Below are 23259 nucleotides of genomic sequence, written 5' to 3' on the forward strand. Positions count from 1 at the left end.
TTCTCTTGTTTTCAAAGTCAGACCAGCTATCACTGCTTATCACCCCTGTGTTTTTGCAGGCACTTAATAAATTTCCTCAGAGAACACTGGTCTTCAGAGGGGAGCGAGTCACTTGGATTCAACCTACAACCCTAAGCGAGCTGCTGGCTCTGAAGACTAAATATCCTGAGGCCAGGCTGGTGGTTGGCAACACAGAAGTGGGTAAGATGCAGACAAAGTGCAGTGGACAATGGTCCTTCCCCAACTAATCTGCATCCCTCCACTAGTGAGGCAAAGGGCTGGGGTTATTGGATTCCAGTGTTACCGGGATGATGGTTGTAATGAAATGAAAGGAACAGTATGTTCCCTGCTGTTGGAGTCTGAGCTCCAAGCATCATTTAAACAATTATCTTAAGGTTGAATTCCCCAGCGAGATCCATCTATTTCACACATCACCCATTGCCCCATTTTCCAAAGCAGCAACATTTTTGGCTGCTTCTGGAAGCTGTTGCCAGTGCTGTGGTTTAGGACTAGTGATCAGTAGTGCTCTTCCCTAAAAGGGGTAGGACTGAACTGATTGGTATTCCCTATTAAAAATTAGTGGCACAGTGGTGTAATGAGTTCAGCTACTGCCTCATGGCACCAATCCTGATCTAAAGTGCTGTCTGTGTGGAGTTTGTATGTTCTCCCTGTGAGTGTGTGGGTTTCCCTCAGGTGGTCTGGTTTCTTCCTACGTCCCAAAAATGTGCAGATTGGTGGGTTAATTGGCTGAAATTGCTCCTGGTATTGATAAATCTAGGGGAAGATGACAGGAATAAAATGGGTTAGTGTAGGATATAGTGAAATAGTGGGTTTTTGATGGTTGACATGGACATGGTGGGGCTATTTTCTATCTCTGCATACCTCTTTATTACAAATTAATGATCAAGATTCAAATTTGCAGACTGTCCCAGTGGAGCTACAACTTGTGTTCTCTGGAGTATTAGTTCAGTTCATATCCACATGTGGCCTCTGTTACAGGGATGGAGGAAAATTATGGGAGAGATGGGGGAAGCTTGGGACCAGATGGAGGAGGGAGTGGAAATCATCTTTCTTTGGCCCAATGAGTTCATGCTGACCACCAAACCTCCATTTACACTAACCCTACATAAATACCATTTTATTCTCTTCAAATTCCCAAAACTCTCCCCAAATTCCACCCCTCACATACACATAAAGGGCAATTTACAATGGACAATTAACCTATTGACTTGCACATCTTTGGGAGATGGGTGGAAACTGGAGCACCCAGATGAAGCCCACAGGACTACAGGGAGAGCATACAGACAGACAGCACCAGAGTGTGATGGAGCTGTGAAGGTGCTGCTCTGCCAATGCACCAAGGGTATGACTCCAGGGGTACAACTGGGAAATGCGGAAGCACCAGGGGGAAAGGTTTTTATCTGGGTGTTCGGGGGTGGGGGTGTATTTACTCTCCAGAGTTCCAGTGGGAAGAGAACCTGAGGAAACAGTCAGTGATTAATTCTAATCCATACTTGTGTTTTCCTCCAGAATCTTTGTATCCTGATTATGCCATGTGAATTCTGATTAACGCACTAGTTGCACTGAGTGGGAAAAACCATGTAAACCTACATCCCCTTTAAGCCTCTTCCACATTTTGCCTTAGAGAACCACTGGTAAATGGGGTTTCCTTCAGAATAAGGAGAACTCCTGAGAAAACCACATGCACCCTCCACTCCGCTACCCGAATATACAGAGCCAATTACTAGTAGATGCAAATTTGGGTGAGGAGAGTGGCATTGGTGGCATGGAGACATCACACTGAGGACAAATATTTACTGCCCCTCATCCCCCCCCTCCCCAAACCCTCTTCCCCCCACCCCACCCCATCCCACACTCTCTCTCTCTCCCCTACAGGCATTGAGATGAGATTCAAGAATATGTTGTACCCAGTGATTCTGGCTCCAGCTCATATTTCAGAACTGAATTCTACCAAACGCACAGATACAGGTGGGTGAGGCACAGACATCAATCTTCAATCACACGTGGAACTCAGTGAAATGTTTGGAGCCTGAACTGTCAGTGGGACGGATTAGTTCCACACTGACTATAGTAAAATTGGCCCAAACGTGTCGTCTCTCTTTTATTCACTGATGGGATACCACTATCACTGGCAAGGCAAGCATTTAATTGCCCACCTTCAAATACCATTGAGGAGGAGGGGGGGTGAGCTCTGGTGAAGGTACTCCTCCCATGGTGCTGTTGGGAAGATCTTCGAGGATTAAGACACAGTGATGGTGAAGGAATGGTGATATATTTCCAGTTAGGATGGTGTGTGATTTGGAAAGGAACCTACGACTGGTGTTATCCTTGACTTTCCAGTGGGAATGGTTGTGGTTTCACAAATGCTGTCAGGGTCACTTTGCAGTGTTACTGCTATACTGTATATCTTGTAGATGGGCATTTTATATAGTGCTGTTTTTTTTTATTTCGTCTGAAACTGTTGCTGTGAAATGACTTGAGATATTTCAAATAGGTAAGGCATAGAAAGGGTAGGTTTTACACAGTGGACAGGGCACTGAGGAATGCTGTAGAACAAAGGGGTCTGGGAATACAGATCAATAATTTATTGAAAGATGTGTCACAGGGAGATAGGGTTATAAAGAAAGCTTTTGGTCTATTGGCCTTCATAATCAAAGTATTGAGTACAGGAGATGGGATGTTACAGTGAAGTTGTACAAGACGTTGGTGAGGACTAACTTGGAATACGGTGTACAGTTTTGGTCACCTACCTACAGAAACGATGTAAACAAGTTTGAAAGAGTACAGAGAAAATTTATCAGGACGTTGCTGGTACCGGAGGACCTGAGTTATAAGGAGATTAAATTGGTTTGGATTTTATTCCTTTGAATGTAGAAGATTGAGGGAAGATTTCATGGAGGTATACAAAATTAAGAGGGGTATAGATAGGGAAATGCAAGCAGGCTTTTTCCACTGATGTTGGGTGGGACTACAACTCGAGGTTATGGGTTAAGGGTGAAAGGAGAAAAAATTTAAAGGAAACATGAGGGGAAACTTCTTCACTCAGAGGATCGTGAGAGAGTGGAACAAGCTGCTAGACCAAGTGGTGCATGTGAGCTCGATTTGAACATTTAAAAGAATTTTGGATCGGTACATGGATGGGAGGAGTATGGAGTTGGCATTTTAATGGTTTGGCAAGACTAGATGGGCTGAAGGGCTTGCTTCTGTGCTGTAATTTTCTATGACTCGATGACTGTAAAGTTATGTTGTAATGTAGGCAAATGGGATTTTGGCTGTGTGCTTGTTAACAGTAGAACCTGTGTAACTCAGCAGTCTCCCTGTGACTGCATGGATTTCTTTTGGTGCTCTGGTTCCGTCTCGCATCCCAAAAATGTATGGGGCTGGAAGTTCAATTGGTCTCTGTAATTACCCCTAGAGTGTTGGTAAGTGGTAGAACTGGTGGGGATTTAAAGAGTATCTCGGCAGAATAAAAAATGATGGAATTACTGTCCGATGAGTGTAAATGGATATCTGGTGGTTGGTATGAACCCAATAGACCAAAGGGCTTGCTTCCATGCTCTGTTTCTCATGACTCTAATCCATTCTATCAAAAAAATTATAACATATCTATTGGTTCTTGAAGGGTCAATACTTAAGTGATTTTTTTTTTAGTTCAAAAACTCCCCAGACTTCAGGCAGATGGTTCTGCACTTGTCGTGACAAGACATAGTTTATCACAATCCCACATTCTGATAATCCCAGATGTAATTCGGAGATCACTGGCCACAAAGCAGAAGGAAAGGATTTTTCCCACTTTTCCTACCAGCAGGGGATGCTGTCTGTGGACTGCATCCACTCACCTGCTTATATTGTAAGGGAATAACACACTTCGAGTCAACCAGGAATACTGCCTCACAAAACAAAAGTAAACAGTTTTGTCTAGAAATTGGACTGGACCTGCTTGCTAATTTTTATGGATACATCAGATAAAAATGGAATGTATTACTCTCACTTTGAAATGCTTGTGCCTGTTTCTCATTGAATTTAGGAAACTGGTCTGGGTGCACCCTTTACTCAATACCGGTAAAATTTCCCAAATATAATGATATCATTACTTACTTACCAATAGAAATCAGATAAAAGATTGTGACCCACAGTTTGTGACTCACTTCTCGATAACACAAGGAGGACATCAAAATAGTGAATTGTGTGGGATTTTAAGTGATGCTGTTAGGAAGTTGTTTTAATAGTTTATGCACTCTCCATCTACCAAGTTATTTTAAGATGTGGAGATCAGCATAGGTAATCAGCACTTGGCACTGATCAAGGCATTTCATATCTTTTGCAGCATGCAGGAAGGCAATTTGGCCCATTTGGTCTATGCTGGCTCTCTGATTGTTCCTATCAATCACAGTCTCAATTGTTTTCCTGTAACCCATTCCCTCTTCCATGGGCATTGCTTGCACCTGCTTCTGCTACGTCCCACCTACACCAGGAATAATTGACAGTGGCCAGTTAACATCCCAGCATGTCTTTGGAATGTGGGAAGAAAGCAGAGAACCTGCGGCACAGGGAGAATGTGGGTCTTTTCATCCAAGCACCTATGCTTGCTGCCCCTCCTTTTCCTCTCATCCTCGCCACCCCCAACCTGACCCTCGCCCTCACCCTCACCATCCTATTTCAGTTTCCAATCATTCCACCTGTGGTTGTAATGGAGAAAGCCCTTTAGTAGCACTGACCTGCTGCCCATGAATTAGCGCAGGAATGGGACAGTGGCTATCTGTAGATGAGCATAAAGGTTGACGTGGATGTGGTGAGCCAAAATGTCCATCTGTGCTGTATGATTCTGTGTTTCTATAATGAAATTACAGCCATTCAGTTTTGTAATTATAGTACATCTCTACTGTTTTCCAAGGGATATTGTTTGGGGCGGCATGCACACTGAGCCACATCGAGAATGTGTTGAAAAAAGCTGTGGACGAGCTCCCTGGCTACAGGACAGAGGTCTTCCAGGCTGTGTTGGAGCAGCTGCGGTGGTTTGCAGGGCAGCAGATCAGGAATGTGGCGGTGAGCAATTTGTGATGGGGTAGAGAACCAGCCTCTCTTCACCAGATCAGCGATGGATCACGAGGAGAGTAGTGGGAGACTGGAGCAGGTGCTGAGTGGAACTTGGTTTATGGGTGTGGGAGCACAAGTTGGAAGTGAGGATCCCTGAGATGGGAGTGGTCTTGGAATTAGGGGATGGAGTTTTTGAGCTGGGGATGGAGGGCTGTTGGTGATGCAGGTTAAGTAGGGGTTGGGATAGCAATAAGGGTTGAGTCGGATCTTGAGTTGAGAGAGGGTCCCAGGAACTGGAGGAGGGGCCAGTTGAGTTAATGGTCATGAGGATTCTTAAATTCAGAATCAGAATCAAAATCAGATTTATTATCATGGACTTGGCTGGCGTGAGCTTTGTTGTTTTAGGGTTGCATTACAGAGCAGAAGTATGAAATGGCTATAAATTACAAAAATAAATCATGCAACAAATGGAGTAATGATGGTGTGTTCATGGGTTCAAGAGTACATTGGATCTGGGATCCATTTGCTGAGGAAAGCCTTGGAGTGAAGTGCTTGACATGGTGTTGGGAACTTCGTTAGAAATGCTCTCCTGGGTTGAGTCCAAGCTAGGGGATGATCTGTGGGTGGGGTATATTGTGGCAGAAGTGGTTGAGCCAGGGATGAATTACCTTGTTGGGTTAGTGAGGGGCGATTAGAGTTGGGTTACCTTGAGCTAGGGTAGTGGGAACTGAGTTGGTAATGGATTACCTTACATTTGGGTTATGAATGGTAGGTTGGAGATGGGTTACCTCAAGCTGGTGTAGTGGGAGGTGATTTGTGTTGGATTGCCTTGATTTAGGACCTGGTCTGAGATAAGTGTGAAGGGTGAGTTAGGTTTGGTGGGGGGGAGGGATGGTTGCTCAGTTTGTTTGGATGCCCTTGAGCTGAATGCAAGAGGTGAGATAAACAATGAAGAGTAAGTTGGGGGTTAGGCTCCTGGACTAGGAGCTGAAGGTGAGTTGAGGATGATTTACTTTGTAGTTAAGGTGTGGAGAGGTGAGGGGGTGTTTTTGGATTGGGTTACTTTGAGTCGGCTGTGAGGAGGAGTTGGATGGATACTTTGTGCTGGAGGTGAAATGGGGTGAGTTGGGGTCAAGGTGAGAGGTGATGGAGTTGAATTGGAGTTGGGATGAGTTACTCTGTACTGGGATTTGAGATGGGGATTCATTATCTTGGACTGGGGTTGAGGGACGTTAAGGTTTGATTTGAGGAGTTCCTAGAACCTCTGCGTACTCTAATTTTTCAGTAATGAAGTGCTCGGGCCCTGCAACCTGGTAGATGATCTTCCATCCCTCTGATATCTTCCTCTCTGTACATCTCCCCAGTAGGGATTGTGCCTATACCACTATGTAGCAGAGAGAGCTGGGCTACAGATAGGGGTGGCAGAGTTACTTAGTGTTAGATCTATCAGAAAACTGGAACAACATGCTGGAAATTCTCCAAACTGGAAGAGGGATAACCAGCCAGTTGTCACCTACATGGCCTCTGATGGTCAGTGGTCAAGGTGTCTCCACCAGGATAGGGTGTGTGGAGGATGGATTTTAATACATAAAGAGTTGAACAGTGAGCATTCAGCAATAACAGCTTCTTCCTTTGCATGACATTTCCAGGCTGTAGGAGGGAACATCATGACCGCCAGCCCTATCTCAGACCTCAACCCCCTATTTGTGGCCTCTGGTTGTCTACTTACCCTGGCATCCCAAGGTAAGAGAATTCCAGGTGGTCAAATAGGTTTCACAGCCCAATTCCTGTCCTCAATGTGATTCACCCACTCTTTGACCACCTGTTTGCAGGGAGTATCCGCGTCGTGCAGATGGATGGAGATTTTTTTACCGGCTACAGGAAGACCATATTAAGCCCGCAGGAGATCCTGGTCTCTGTGGAGATTCCGTACACCAGGAAGGTGAGGACCTGCTGCAAAGGAATGAGGACCCTTATTTGTAAATTATCTTGTGTAGAATTATGCTGAGTTTGTGGCAAAGGGGCCAGCAGTCCAACCAGCCAGCTCAGTGCCAGTTTTCATGTTCCATGTGAGCAGCACTGTGGTGCAACCGGTGATGCCGCTGTCTCTGGTTTCCAAGGATCCTGTGGAGTCTGCACATCTTTCCTGTGACAGAACGAGTTTCCTTTGCGTGCTGTGGTTTCCTCCCACAACCCGAAGATGAGCAGATTTCTGGGCTAATTGGCAGCTATAAATTTTCCCTAGTGCGTAGGTGAGTGGTAGAATTGGGGTCATTTGATGGGACAACAAGGAGACAAAGTAGAATTAGTGCAAAATGGATTCCTGACACTTGATGTGAAGTTGGTGAGCTAAAATCTATTTCTGTACTCTCTGACCATGGGATGGAAATTCCTGAATGAAGACCTTCTCCCTTCCTCCTCCCCACCGACACACACATGCACCTGGCCTCACGTTCCCACTCAGCTATGGGATTTGTCCTGGATTTTCCTGATTTATTTGGTTAATTGAGCAAAAGAAACTCTGGACTTGTTCTTTATTCCATATGCAGCAGAATCCGGACAAATATTTAGGCAAGACCTGAGCAAACCTTTGTGGTATTGATTCACTTTCCATGGCCTGCCCGTCACAGCATCCTATTGTCCAGGGAAGTGCATTCAGCCCATTGTCTCTTGAGAAGATGAAGTTACCACTGAAGTACTGCATTCCTTCTGGTGAAGGAGCTTCCAGAGAGCTCTTGGAGACAGAGTTCCAGTTCCAGAACAACAATGAAAGTCTGGTGGCATATTTCCAATTCTATATAGTGAGCGGCTTTCTGGGAATTTATAAGTGGTGTTGTTCCCATGAACCTGGAACCCTTGTACTTCCTGGTCACAGATTTGGGAAATGTGCTCAGAGTAGCCTTGGTGAGTAACTGCAGTGCAATTTGTAGATGGTGCTCACTATACACTGCAGTCATTGCATGCGTGGGACATGGGTACTGCTGATACAGACAACATTTGCTGCCCACTGCACTGTGCAGACTGTTCAGAAGGAAGTCATATGAGAGTCCCATTGATCCACGTTGGTCAGGTAACGTGGCAGAATTTTTTCCCTTAAGCAATCCAGACTGATTTTATGGAGATTCAATGAGTTCCTAGCTAATGCTTTAAATAAATGAATAGAACTTTGCTAATACTACAGTGTGAATTGAACTAATGTTTTCAGATCAAAGCCCAGGCAACCATTCAATCATTGTGCCAGTAAAGCCAAAGATCCCACATAATATTTTTTCATTAAGTATCATGTTGTTAGTGCTGATGGTCTCTCATAGAGTCATGGAGTCATAAAGCATGGAAATGGGCCCTTTGGCCAAAATGGCACATGCCCATCAAAACTAATCCTATTTGACTGTGTTTGGCCCATATCTTTCTAAACCTTTCCTATCCATGTACCAGTCCAAATGTTTCTTTTCAAAATTTATTATCATGCCTGCTTCAACTACTTCCTCTGGCAGCTCACTCTATATACTGACCACCCTCTGAATGAAAAGGTTGCCCCTCAGGTTCCTATTAAATCTCTCCCCACTCACTCTAAGCCTGTACCTTCTAGTTCTCGATACCCTGACTCTGGAAAAATGACTGATTCAATTTATCCTATCTCTGTCCCTCATGATTTTGTGCACCTCTGTAAGATCACCCCACAGTGTTCTACACTCCAAGGCATAAAGCCGTAGTCTGTTCAATGCAGTACCTCGACTCCTGGCAACACGCTTGTAAATGTTTTCTTCACTCATCTTAATAACATCTTTCCTATGGCAAGGTGACCAAAACTGAACACAATACTCCAAGTTCGATCTGTCACCATCTATACTCACTTTCCTTGGATGAGTCTACCTGTGACTCTTTTAATGACATCTGCAAACTAAGTATGGCTTGTACATTCTCATCCAAATTGTCGATAAAGTTGACAAATAATAATGGGCCCATCACGAACCCCAGTGCACTACTCTAGTCTCATTTAAGATCTCTGAGTTACAATGGTTACCATTTTATCTCCAGCTATGTCTCTTTTCATTTTTGTTCCAATTCAGCTCATAATTTGTTGCCTCCTCTGTGTCACAACTCTATCTTGAGGCTGTGGTTGGTTACATCTCATATTCCCTGGGCTACTGGCTCCATTAGGACGTAGTACCAGAAGTACTATAGTACACTGATCACTGACCTTGCTCTGTTTTGTTCAAGGGAGAGTACTTCTCAGCATTCAAACAGGCCCAGCGCCGTGAAGACGACATTGCCATTGTCAATTGTGGGATGCGAGTTGCTTTCAGGGAGGGGAGCAGCGTTGTGGAAGAGTTGAGGTTGAGCTACGGAGGCATGGGGCCAACCACTGTGTCTGCAAAGAGAACGTGCCAGGAGCTGGTTGGAAAGTAAGTCTCAACCGAAGAAGGAATGGCTCTGAAAGGACAACCCAATAATACTCTTCTGAGCTGCGGTAGCACAAGGAAGAGATTTCACTGACCCGCTGAGTTCCTCCATTCCCTCTGCGTGTAGCCTAAGAAACTTCCCCACAGTGACATATCTGTCTACAGCCTCTTCTACTACCAAAACGAGGCCAGATACAGATTAGAGGAACATGACCTCAAAATGTGCCTTGATAGGGAGGCATGAACATTGATTACTTTAATTTCTCTACTATTCTCTCTGCTCCATTTGTTTCCCCTTACCCCACCAGCCACCATCACTGTATCTCCCCTGCCCTCTCAATCCCATCACACACACACTCCTCTCACCAGCTTCCCTTCTCACCTCCTTCCCATTAATCTATGGTCCACTATTCTATCCTCTGAGATCAGATTTTCTTCAGTCCTTTCGGCTGAGCACCTATCACGTCTCCGCTTCTCATTTCATTCCCAGTTGACCCCTCCTGGGTCACATATCACCCACCAGCTCTTGCTTCACCCCTCTCCTCAACCTTTTAGATGGCCATTACTCCTCTTTCTTTCAAGTCCTGATGAAGGGTCTGGACCTGGAATATTGATTGTCCATTTTCTTCTGTTGATGCTGCCTGACCTGCTGAGTTCCTCCAGATCCTTTGTATGTTTATTGTTCTTTACACAGCAGTAGGAGATCATTTGGTCTATTGATTAAATGCTTGCTCTCAGAGCAACTATTTTCCCTGTGACATATTTTCTCATATGCCTGTTAACAGACCCATAGTTCTCCCTGAGTCTTCTACTCTATAGGTAATTTAGCTGTGGCCTGCTTAGCCTTTGGACACAAGAGGAACCCAGCGTATCCGTGCAGTCACAGGAAAACATGCAACCTCCACATCAGACATGCCAGTGCTTAGAAACCAAACCCCACATGCTGAAGCTGTGAAGTAGCTGCAGTATCTTCAGAAACACCATGTCATCTGCTTCAAGCAGGAGTAGACCATTCGGCCCATTGAGCCAGTGCTACCCTTCAATCAGATCAAGGTTTATTTGCTCAAGTCAAAAAAACTTACCTGCACTATTCCCCGTCCCTTGATTCTGTGGTTTTAAGTTTCAACAAAATTGGCACTCAGTCTTCTAAAGTGAAGTCCCACTTTGCTATAATCTTTCCACACACTGTATGACAAACCTGCCATTTCTGGAATCAATCTGGTGAAATTCCACCCCACTCATTCCAGTGCAAGTTGCTTCTATCTTGTGTCAGGAGACCAGACCTGCACACAATGTTCTACCCGCAGTCTCACTGGGCCTCTATCTGGATAGGACGTGATGTCTCTATTCTTGTAGTTGGATTTCTTGCAATAAAGGAGACGTCAGACACTGCAGATGCTGGGATTCGGAGCAACACAAGAAGCTCAACAATTCAGGCAGGGTCTGTGGAGGGAAATGGGCAGTCGATGTCTGGGGTCAAGATCAACCTTCTGGACTGGAAAGAAAGAAGGGACAGTGGAGGGAAGGCTGGAGAAGTGATAGGTGGATAGGGTCCTTTGTCACTTCAACTTATCACCCCCCCCCCACAGCTTCTGACATTATTCCTACATTCACCTCCCTGTCACCACCTTCCCTTCACCTTTTATACTGGCTACTTCCCACTTTCCTTCCAGTCGAGGTGAAGGGCCTTGACCCAAAATATCTCCCTGCACAGATGTTGCCTGACCTGCTGAGTTCCTCCAGGGGATGTTATGGTCCTCTTGCAATAAAGGCTAACATTACCAGCTACCTGCTGAGCTGCTTATTAACTTAAGGTGATTTAACTACGAGGACTCCCAACTCTCTCTGAACCATTCCGTCTCTCACCAGTTAACAAATGTTCATCTTTCTGATTTTTCCCCAGCAAAATGAAAGGTATTCTCTTACTCCAGTAGATTATTATATTAACTTGTTTTAGATGGTGTTTGTATAGTAACCTGTAAAGTGGTCAGAATTTATAGCCTCTATCTAAAGAGGGGGTAGAGTGTCCCTATGGGACAGGTGGAAGGGTGTTGATCCCACCAGAGTGGCTGGAGGGATAATCAATTATCCCTGCATCACTTGCCTCTGAGCAATGGAGTAATGGACAGTAGGTACAAACACAGGCTGGGTTGACACTTGTAGGAGAGTTGGAGTGCAACATTGCAATGGAGGTGGCACTGAGAACACGAAGTTCTTGGGTAAAATAACACCAAATGGAACTCGCTGGCAGTGGAGCAGCTTTAATCATAACTTACAAAGGGGAAATTCAATAAATCCTTGGAGACTTTTCCAAAGTTGTGGATAGTGAGGTGAGGGTATTGTAATAATTTGATGACGGAAACAGCATGGCCATGAAGGATGAATGGCCTCTTTTTGGTTTGCATTATCTTGCAATTGTACTGGGCAACTGGAGATAGATAAAGACTTACATCCTCAGGGGAAACGATATATTAAATATACACCCTTTCTCTATCTAACATCCATGGGCTCTCTAATCTTTCAATTCTCTCCCATTTAGACAGTGGAATGAGGAGCTCCTGCAGAACGCCTGCTCGCTGCTTGCATCTGAGCTCACACTTTCACCCTCTGCTCCTGGTGGGATGGTACAATTCCGGCGTACCCTCAGCCTTAGCTTCTTCTTCAAGTTCTACCTCAGCGTGCTACAGAAACTGGGACAAAACTTCAAGGGTGTACGTAGCATTATTTGCCAAGGGAAATCTTGCATGCAATTGTGGTTGTTGTGTACATCCCTCCCTCTGCCAACCCGACGTCGGCGTGTAACATCATTTACACCATCATAGCCAGATTACAAACCCAGCACCCGAGTGCCCTCATTACCATCTCGGGTGACTTCAACCAGGTTACCATGGCTAGAACACTGCCGAACTTCACGCAGTATGTGAGCTGTACAACCAGAGGGGAGAGGACTCTGGATTTGATGTATGCTAACGTTAAGGATGCATACAGCTCCTCTCCCCTCCCCCCACTGGGAAGGTCAGATCACAACCTGGTGCATCTAAAACCCTGCTACGTGCCTCTGGTGAAGGGTAAACCTGCAACCTCGGGGACAGTGAGAAAATGGTCGGAGGAGGCTTATGAGGCGCTCCAGGGCTGTTTTGAGGTGACAGACTGGCAGGCACTCTGTGAGCCACATGGAGAGGATATTGATGGGCTCACAAAGTGCATCACTGATTACATCAACTTCTGTGTGGACTGCAATGTTCTGACAAGAACTGTCCTTTGTTATTCAAATAACAAGCCATGGGTGACAAAGGACATTAAGGACATCCTGAACGCTAAAAAGACGGCGATTAGAGATGGAAATGGGGAGGAGCTGAGGGCAATACAGAGGGACCTGAAAGCCAGGATCAGGGAGGTTAAAGACAGGTAAAGAGGTCTGGAGGGGGATGAGGACCATTACTGGGTTTTGGCAAACTAGCAACAGAGGAGCTGAAGGCAGTGTGGACAAGGCCAACGAACTTAACCTGTTCTTTAACAGATTTGACATTGTGACCCCTGCCCATCCCCCACATGAGCCATCTGTTGTCAGCCCCCAACCAACACATATTCCACTCTCCCCTCCTACCCCTCCTCACAGTCCCCCACCCTGCTCTCATGACTATACCTCTTCCCCACACGAAACCACCACGGTGAGCTTCACAGCTGAACAGGTGAGAAGACAGCTGAAACGTCTCAACCCAAGCAAGGCTGCAGGACCGGATGGTTTCAGTACCAGGGTGCTCAAAGCCTGTGCCCCTCAGCTATGTGGAGTCCTTTGCCATGTATTCAACATGAGCCTGAGGCTCCGGAGGGTTCCTGTACCGTGGAAGATGTCCTGCCTTGTCCCTGTGCCGAAGACACCGCGCCCCAGCGGCCTCAGTGACTACAGACCGGTGGCATTGACCTCCCACATCATGAAGACCCTGGAGAGACTTGTTCTGGAGTTGCTCCGGCCTATGGTCAGGCCACACTTAGATCCCCTTCAGTTCGCCTACCAGCCCCGACTAGTAGTTGAGGATGCCATCGTCTACCTGCTGAACCCTGTCTACGCCCACCTAGACAAGCCAGCAAGCACCGTGAGGGTCATGTTTTTTGACTTCTCCAGTGTGTTCAACACCATCCACCCTGCTCTGCTGGGGGAGAAGCTGACAGCGATGCAGGTGGATGCTTCCCTGGTGTCATGGATTCTTGATTACCTGACTGGCAGACCACAGTACGTGTGCCTGCAACACTGTGTGTCCGACAGAGTGATCAGCAGAACTGGGGCTCCACAGGGGACTGTCTTGTTTCCCTTTCTCTTCACCATTTACACCGAACTTCAACTACTGCACAGAGTCTTGTCATCTTCAGAAGTTTTCGGATGACTCTGCCATAGTTGGATGCATCAGCAAGGGAGATGAGGTTGAGTACAGGGCTACGGTAGGAAACTTTGTCACATGGTGTGAGCAGAATTATCTGCAGCTTAATGTGAAAAAGACTAAGGAGCTGGTGGTAGACCTGAGGAGAGCTAAGGTACCGGTGACCCCTGTTTCCAACCAGGGGGTCAGTGTGGACATGGTGGAGGATTACAAATACCTGGAGATATGAACTGACAATAATCTGGACTGGTCTAAGAACACTGAGACTGTCTACAAGAAGGGTCAGAGCCGTCTCTATTTCCTGAGGAGACTGAGGTCCTTTAACATCTGCCGGACGATGTTGAGGATGTTCTACAAGGCTGTGGTGGCCAGTGTGATCATGTTTGCTGTTGTGTGCTGGGGCAGCAGGCTGAGGGTAGCAGACACCAACAGAATCAACAAACTCATTCATTCATAAGGCCAGTGATGTTGTGGAGATGGAACTGGACTCTCTGACAGTGGTGTCTGAAAAGAGGATGCTGTCTAAGTTGCATGCCATCTTGGTCAATGTCTCCCATCCACTACATAATGTACTGGGTGGGCACAGGAGCACATTCAGCCAGAGACTCATTCCACCGAGATGCAGCACAGAGCATCATAGGAAGTCATTCCTGCCTGTGGCCATCAAACTTTACAACTCCTCCCTTGGAGGGTCAGACACCCTGAGCTGATAGGCTGGTCCTGGACTTATTTCATAATTTACTGGCATAATTTACATATTACTATTTAACTATTTATTACTATTTTTCTATTACGATTCTATGACTAGTTATTATTTCCATGACTATTACTATTTACTAACAGTGGTATTACTATTACTATTTCTATTACTATTTATTATTTATGGTGCAACTGTAACGAAAACCGATTTCCCCCGGGATCAATAAAGTATGACTATGACTATGAGCTTATCACACAACCAGCCTCAAAGGCCATGGCCTGACTCTTGTGCCTTGGGGATCATTGAACACTTCTGTGAGATTGAAACACGTGGTCTGTCTCACTGCTGAGGTTGGACAACTAGTGCAAAGATAGTGCACTGTGGCTTATTGGCTTTGTCACTGACAAATAGCTTTAGGAGGGGGCAGGACAGATAGAGCAAACTGTATCTTACAGAAGAATGCTTATTTACTCTACAGACTTCTTACAAGTTGTGTCCATAAACTACATTAACCCAGCTCATCACTTAAAACAGCAGCATGATCTCCCGATAAGAACAGGGTAATTTCTCCAACTGTGAGTGCACATGGCTTATTTGCACAAAGACAACCCCAGTCACCTACAGCAAAAGGATTTTCAACCTGAAATGTTTTGACAATGGCTCGGTGATGTTATAAAATCAGAAAATGCAGGGAATACTGAGCATGTGCAGTCTATCATTTTCCACTCACTGTCTGCTGACCGGATTACGAGTATGTTTCTCCGTGTATCGTGTTGGCCATCAGATCATTCTTGAGATGGGGGAAAAATAATCTTTCTGAGATGTTACCAGATACAGGGGGGTCCCAGCTCCCGCTAAAGTTCTGACATGTTAGCCCGAACTCGGTTAAAAATATGCACAAAGGTGATGATTTGGAGAGAAATTCAAAAACCAGAACAGTTGGAGACGGAAGAGAAAGAGGCAGGTTAATTTTCTGTTAAACAGAAAGCGAGGAAGGGTTGGGTAGAACAGAGGAGAAAATTGAAACTGCTGTCAGTAGCACCAGAGGTCAGGATTGCACCCTGGTCTCTGGAGATGTGAGGCAGCTGCACTACCTGCAGCACCAGTGTGTCGCCATTGGGGTCCCGTATCAAATCAGACCATCTGAAAAGTGTATCACTCGGAGAATCACTTGCTGCACTGCTATTGTGTGGTAAAAGTTCATACTCACTAATAATTGCCTGTTTGATTTTTCTCTTCCCTACACCACACCCTCCCTCCCCTAGGATTTTCAAGTGGAATCCATCCCACCAGAATACATCAGTGCCACTGAGTTATTCCACAAGGACCTTACCTCTTCTGTGCAGCTGTTTCAGGTTAGTGGGCCCCATAGATAAACAGTCAGGCTTCCCAGAGGTAATCCGTCCTCCTGAAGTTGTTGCACCTTCCTGAACAAGCAGAGTGTCCAAGTAGTCTGTAATGCAGATTGATTGGAGTAAATTCCACAGATCACAGTTCCTTCTGAAAGACTGTGACATAAAGACATGGTGACCGCAAAATGAGTTTCCTGATTTTCTCTTGAATTGTCAACAGAAATTGTCTCATTGATGCCTCCAAAATCAAATCTCACTAATCAATTAATGTTTGTTTTAAACTGGTAAATTAAATTGTACATTGATAGATTGGTTTATTATTGTCACATGTACCAAGGTACAGTGAAAACTTTGTTTTACATGCAGCATCTATAGGTCTATTCATTACATCAGCACATTAAGGTAGTACAAGGGAAAAACAGTAACAATGCAGAATATTGTGTTACAGTTACAGAACAAGTGCTGTGCAATCGTTAATAAGATGCAAAACTTTGAAAGGATGGATTGTGAGGTCAAGAGTCAAACATATCATACAAGAGGTCCTTTTAACTGTTTTACAACAGTTGGAACAGAAGCTGAGCCTGAGGCTGATGATATGTGTTTTCAGGCTTTTGCATTTTGGGCCCAATGGGAGTTTGAAGAAGAAGGAATGTATGGGGTGGGTAGGGCCACTGATTAGGTTGGCTGCTTTACCGAAGCAGTGAGAAGTTCAGAAAGGGTCCTGATTTTGGTGGTGTGCTGAGCTGTGTCCACAGCTCCCTGCAGTTCCTTGCAGTCCCAGGCAGAGAGTTGCCACACCAAGCTGTGATGCAACCAGAAAAGATGCCTACTATGATGCATCTAAAAAAATTGGTGAGGGTCAATGGGGACATGCCAAATTTCTTTAATCTCCTGAGGAAGTAAAAGTGCTTGTATGCTTTCTTGGCTGTGGCATCTTCGTGGTTGGACTAGGTTAGATTTTATTTTATTAGTCACAAGCATAAATGTCCAAATACCACTCGTGTAGCTGGAGTATAAAATGTGTTGCTGGTGCAAAATATTATCTGGGTTGCCAATTTTTTGGATGAGACGTTATAAAGAGACTCCATCATGAGGTCTTCAGATATTCAATACCAATCTTTCAGAGAAGAGCAGGAGGCATTCCTGTCACCCCAGGCACTAGTGACCCCTCAAACACTTTCATTAAAACCAGCTATCCTGTCAGTATTGCTCAAACGCATTAAAAAAAATGACCGTAGGAGTCGACTATTTTCTGCTTTGAGACTGGTCTGCCATTTATCAATATAATAGCTGATGTTCTACCCAAGTGCCTTTTCCCAACACTAACCCCATATCCATTGATTCCACTAAAGACAAGTAATTGATCAGTCTCTGGTCTGAATCAACTTAGTGACTGAGCCTCCTCAGCATCCAAAATGGAGAGTTCCAAAGATTCACCACTCTCTGCATGAGGACATTCCTCAGCTCTGCAGGACCTGCCCCGAAACCAACTTAATAAATATATACTAGGAGTGTTCTGAGGGTAAGAATGAAGGGATAGGTGGACAAAGCTGCAGTAGGGGACTGAATTCAGATGATCAGCCATGGATGTATAACAGACCAGCATTCAAGGGTTGAATGGTCTAATTCTGCTTCTATTTTCTATATTTCTATCCAAATTGCCATTTTACAAATGCTTTACATGTCTTTTTTTAGATTATGAGAACACTCAGTCCTCTTTTATTGTCATTTAGAAATGCATACATGCATTAAGAAATGATACAATGTTTCTCCAGAGTGATATCACAGAAAACAGGACAAACCGAAGACTAACACTGACAGAACCACATAATTATAACATATAGTTAGAGCAATGCAAAGCAATACCATAATTTGATGAAGAACAAACCCGGGGCATGGTAAAAAAAAAAGTCTTAAAAGTCCCCGAGTCGATCGACTCCCGAGTCCCCTATAGCAGGCGGCAAAAGGGGGAAACTCCCTGCCATAAACCTCCAGGCACCGTCAACTTGCCAATGCCTTGGAAGCAGCCGACCACAGCCGACACTGAGTCCGTCCGAAAACTTCGAGCCTCTGACCAGCCCCTCTGATACAACCTCCCGAGCACTCTCCTCTATCGAGTGCCTTCGACCTCGCCCCGGCCGCTGAAACAAGCAAAACCGAGGATTTCGGGGCCTTCTGCTCCAGAGATTCTTGTTACCACACAGTAACAGTGGCAGCGAAGAGGGTATTTCAGAAGTTTGCCAGATGTTCCTCCGTACTCTCACGTCCGTCTCCATCAAATCAGAATTGTGCACGATCCCCTATTTGCCAGATTACAGATATCATTCACCGGAGAGGCCGTGCGCGCTGCCATCGCGCCGCCATCTTCTCCTCTTCATGGGAATGCCATGGGAATAAAGGTCAGAGACTGCAGTGATTCCAAAGAGCCATCCATTCTGTGCTCAGTTGTGACGATATGACCCTCCCTCCCCCCTGTGAAAGTACGTTGAGGGAAGAGCTGGTGTTCAAACAGGCTGCATCCCGAGATCTTGGCTGGGCGAGGGTGCGGTTACCCCATGATTCAGCAGAGATCAATCAATCATGGATCCTCTCTGCAAGTTAGTTAAGTAAACACATGGAGTGTGGGGTGTGTTGATGAACAGGGGGATCAGCATGCATTGTAACAACAGAAGGATGATCAGAGGGTGACCACTAGACTATGAATATCATGTTAACTTCATTTCCCCATACAGTCTCCATGTCCATTGACCCTTACAGACAAGGTTTGTACAGCTTAGGAAGAGCATCTGCTGCCCTCTGTGACAGAGAATGATAAAGGTTCACAGCTGTGTGGCTGAGGCAGTTCCTTCCTGTCCTTGGACTGCCAAGGAATATAAGAATAGCAGCAGTGGTAGGCCACTCTGCCCCTCAAGTCTGCTGTGCAATTCAAATGAAGAACAACAAGGACTGGGTTTGTTTTCCCTGGAGCACAGGAGGTTAAGAAATAATGTGCATGTGCCATATTAAATGTTGAGGGCTATGGAAGGTAACTTTTTCCTCCGGTTACAGGTGGGTAAAACTGGAAGACATAGTCTAAGAGTACATGGGAAAAGATTTAGAGGGGATTTGGGAATTTTTCCTCACCCAGAGAGTGTTGAATACCTGGAATACACTGCTGGGGGGTAGAGTTGCTGAGAACATTTTACTAGTGTCTAGTTGAGCAATTGAATCACCTATAAGGCTATGGATCAAATGCTGACATCAATGCAGAGGGGTGCTCAGTGGTTGGAGTGGACGTGCCGGGCTGAATATTGTTTTACTCTATGACTAATTGACTAATATGATCTTGGTCTCTGTCTATGCTGCCAAATTCTGAGAGTCAGGAAAGGTGAGTTAGAGAAGATACTAATAGTGTGATGGAACCACAATCTCTGGATCCTGGACGTCTGATCACCAGCTCATCTCTCATTGTACTTTCACAGGGAGTCCCTCCTGGCCATCTCCCCTCGGATATGGTTGGCCATCCACTGCCGCATCTGTCGAGCCTCAAGCAGGCCACAGGGGAGGCCATTTACTGCGATGACCTGCCGCTTTTTGAGAATGAGCTATACCTGGCTCTAGTGACCAGCACGGAAGCTCACGCTCAGATCAGGTAACTCCTCATTCCGCTCTTGTAACCCGGGGATAATCAACAGGCCACAGAGTATCTATGTTAAATGTATACTACACATTGCAAGATTCAGTTAGCATGGGGCTTCATAGTACTGTGGTTATGCACTGGAATTAGCAATCCAGAAAAAAAAATGATCATGCTGTTTTGAACATAAAGACTGAAAAACAGGAGCAGTAGTAGGCCATTCAGCCCTTCCTGTCTGCTCCATCATTCAGTAAGACCATGATTCACCCACCTCTGCACTAATCCTGGCACTGATTCCCCAGTACCCTAAAATCTCCCCTCTGTCCCTGGGATGAGAATTTTAATCTTGTCTGTTCTGAGTGGCCAACATCTTATCAGAATCAGGTTTAAAATTACTGGCATTTATTGCATTCTGAGATGTTGTCTGCTGGTTCTGGACATCTCAGCCTGGGAGAATAAACTCTGCATCTCCTCTGTCAAGCTCTGTAAGAATTTTGTAAATTCCACTGAGAGTACTTCTCAGAGAGCATGGAACAGTACAGCATAGAAACAGGCCCTTCAGCCCAAAATTTCCGTACCTACCTTAATGCCAAGTTAAACTAATTCAATCTGCCTGCACATTGTCCAAATCCCTCCATTCCCTACTCATTCACTTGTCTGTTTAAATGCTCTGAAATGTTATCTGAAATCCTCTGGCAGTGCATCCTAGACGCCTACCCCTCTCTGCATAAAAAAAAGCTTACTTTATAAACTTCTTTTAAGATTTCCCCCTCTCACCTTAAATCTATGTCCTCTAGTATTTGATATATTCACCCTGGAATGAAGATAAAGATTCTATACTGTCTATGCTTCTTATCAGCTATTATCTCAACCCTCAGTCTCTAACACTCCAGAAAAAAAACATCCAAATATGTCCAATATCTCCTTGTAGCTAACACACTCCAATCCAGGCAACAATTTTGGTTAATCTCTCCCAGACCTTTCCAAAAGCTTCTATATCTTTAATGTATTGTAGCATCCAGAGCAACACCCCAGTACTCCAAACAAAGCCAAACTTTGTCTGGATTAAACTCTAATCTGCTATTTTTTTATCCACATTTCCAACTGAGCTATATCCTGTTGCATCCTTTGACAACCTTCCTCACAATCCACATCTCCACAAATTCTCATGCCATCTGTAAACTGACTAAACAGCTGCTTACATTTTCATCCAAATCACTACCATATTGGTTCTTTAGGGTTGTTATAGGAGGGGTTGGTGGTGGGGATAAGCTCCCACTACCTATTAAATGATCCCAATGACGTGCATCTCAAATACGCTCTTAAAAACTAAGTCCAGCTCTTGGCCTTCACGTGTGACTTAATGACTAAGTCTGGTGGAACCGTTTCTACTGACAGGAGAAGGGGCAAAGGTGGGTTACTGGCACCTTAAAACCAGTTGCTTCAGGTGGATGAGGCTCGTCAGCCGTGGTTGGCAGCTCATCCAGGAGAAGGAAAACTTTGATCTCGTACCTTCACTGCCTTGTGGCTATACCCACTAATGGGAAAGGCTTTGGATGTAAACCCCAGGGAAAAATTTGCAGCTGGAGTCCCTAAGGCAGTCTTACAATGAGATCAATGCTGACTGGCAGCTCCTGCAATGCTGCTGGTGCCAAACTGTATCAATCTCTGCTATTCCTTTGGATTCATCAGCTGCGTTGGGGGTGGGGCTGCTACACGGGAAACATCTTGCTCTCCATATTGTATTGCCCTGGCTTGCGTATCACATAGACAGCTGAAATGCAACGTCCATGGTTGACCCCGACCAATGGAGATTATGTAATATTTACCTTTTATTAAAACAACAAAGAAGGTGCCATTGTTCCTAGCCCTGCCGTCAGAAATACACTTCTCTGTGACTACCTATGGCCTTCCCTGACCAAGCCAATTCTTTGGATCCAATTTACCAACTCACCTTGGATCCCATGTGACCTCATCTTCTAAACTAATCTTCCATGAGGGACCTTGTCACATGTTTTATTGCCAACACCCACTGTCTTACTCTCATCCTTAGATTACTTTGTTCAAACTCAATGTAATGCATACTGAATTGGTCTGTATGGTTAGTATGCAAGACAAGCTTTTCACTATACTGTACCTCAGTACATGTGACAATAATAAACCAATTTCAATTCTATTGCTAGTTCGTCAATCATTTTTGTCATGTCCACAAGAAACTCAATCAAATTTGTGAGACAGGACCGCTCCTGAACTGACTACCCCTACCAACCACCCTTTTTCAAAATGTGAGCAAATCCTGTCCCTAAGAATCTTCTCCAATAATTTCCCTACCAATCATGTAAGGATTAACATCCTATAACTTCTGATTTGTCCCTATTGCCCTTCTGAAACAATGGATCAACATTGGCTATTCTCTGTAGCCCTAGGGATTTGTCCACTTAATTTTCAAGACATCCAACATGCTCTCCTTGGTAATATCAACATGACCTAGAATAACAAGAAACCCCTTTCTGATCTCACTATTATCTATTATATCTCCTACTCCTCAATAAAAACTGATGAATTACTCATTAAAGATCTCACTCACTTCCTTTGGCTCCACGCATATGTTCCCTCCTTTGTCTTTGAGTAGATCTATCCTTTCCCTAGCTACTCTCTTGTTCATAATATATGTACATAATACCTTGGGATCCTGCCTTATCCTACTTGGCAAGAACTTTTCCTGAGCCCTTTAAACCCTCCTAATTTCTTGCTCTTGGTTTGTTCCTGCTACCTTTATATTTCACAGGAACCTTGACTAATTTCAGTCACATAACTTTTTTCTTCTTGACTAAACTTAAAATATCTCTGGTCATCCATCTTTTCTGAAGCTTGCCGTTTTTATCATCCATCCTCACAGGAATGTGCTGGTCCTGAACTGTTAAACAACTCGTATCTAAAAGTCTCCCACATATCAGAAGTGGATTTACTTTCAAACAACCTCTCCCAGCTCTCTCTGGTTCCTGTTTAATATGCTTTAATTGGCCTTATCTCAATTTAGCCCTTTTTAACCTCCAGAGATTATTGGTTCAATCTATTTGATCCTCATATAATAATCTTACCTTTCCTCAACCACCCCCAAACCCCAGCTGCATCTCAAAAATCAATCCGGTGAACCTTCATGGCATTCCCCCTATCATAGGCATATCTTTCCTCATGTTGGGTTATCAGACGTGAACACAGTTTTCCAGATTTTGTCGCACTGTAGTTTTATTCAATTGGAGCAAGGTGTCTCTTTGCTGATGCTCAAAACATCTTGCAATAAAGGTCAAAGTTTGCCTTCTCATTTTCTTCATGTTAACTTGAAGTAATTCATGTACAAGAATACCCAGAGTCTCTCTGATCTCCAACGTCTTCCAATCCCACATTTTAAAAAAATATTCTACTGCGTATATCTGCTATCAAAGTTGATGAACTCACATTTTCCACTTAATGTTTCACTTGCCACATCCTTGCTCTTTCACTTAGTCTAACCTGCCACTGATACACCTTTGCCGTCTCTTCACACCCTACAGCAAATCTGGATATATTATACTTGATCCCTTCATCCAAATCATTGGCATAGATTGAGAATAGCTGGAGCCTCAGCACTGATCGTTGCAACATTCACCGTCACAGACTCTCAGCCTATTTGATCCTTTTCTCTGTCTATTAACCAATGCTCAGCCAATTCCAATGTTTTGCTCTGATACCGAGGATTCTAGTTCCGGTT

The 23259-nt window shown here is 44.7% G+C and overlaps 1 protein-coding gene across 5 annotated transcripts in view; it reads left to right on the forward strand.

The window, feature by feature from the left end:
* Nucleotides 1–23259, forward strand: part of xdh (xanthine dehydrogenase) — a 106321-nt gene that overhangs the window by 22573 nt on the left and 60489 nt on the right. For all 5 annotated transcript variants that reach the window (XM_063040630.1, XM_063040629.1, XM_063040627.1 and 2 more), the window contains 9 exons: nt 60–201; nt 1897–1989; nt 4916–5067; nt 6708–6801; nt 6891–7000; nt 9280–9464; nt 12001–12172; nt 15806–15895; nt 19354–19523. In XM_063040630.1, the coding sequence (XP_062896700.1) occupies nt 60–201; nt 1897–1989; nt 4916–5067; nt 6708–6801; nt 6891–7000; nt 9280–9464; nt 12001–12172; nt 15806–15895; nt 19354–19523 (1208 nt within the window). The remainder of the gene's footprint in view (nt 1–59; nt 202–1896; nt 1990–4915; nt 5068–6707; nt 6802–6890; nt 7001–9279; nt 9465–12000; nt 12173–15805; nt 15896–19353; nt 19524–23259) is intronic.

The sequence above is a fragment of the Mobula hypostoma genome, chromosome 2, assembly GCF_963921235.1.
Source record: "Mobula hypostoma chromosome 2, sMobHyp1.1, whole genome shotgun sequence".
NCBI classification, from domain to species: domain Eukaryota; kingdom Metazoa; phylum Chordata; class Chondrichthyes; order Myliobatiformes; family Myliobatidae; genus Mobula; species Mobula hypostoma.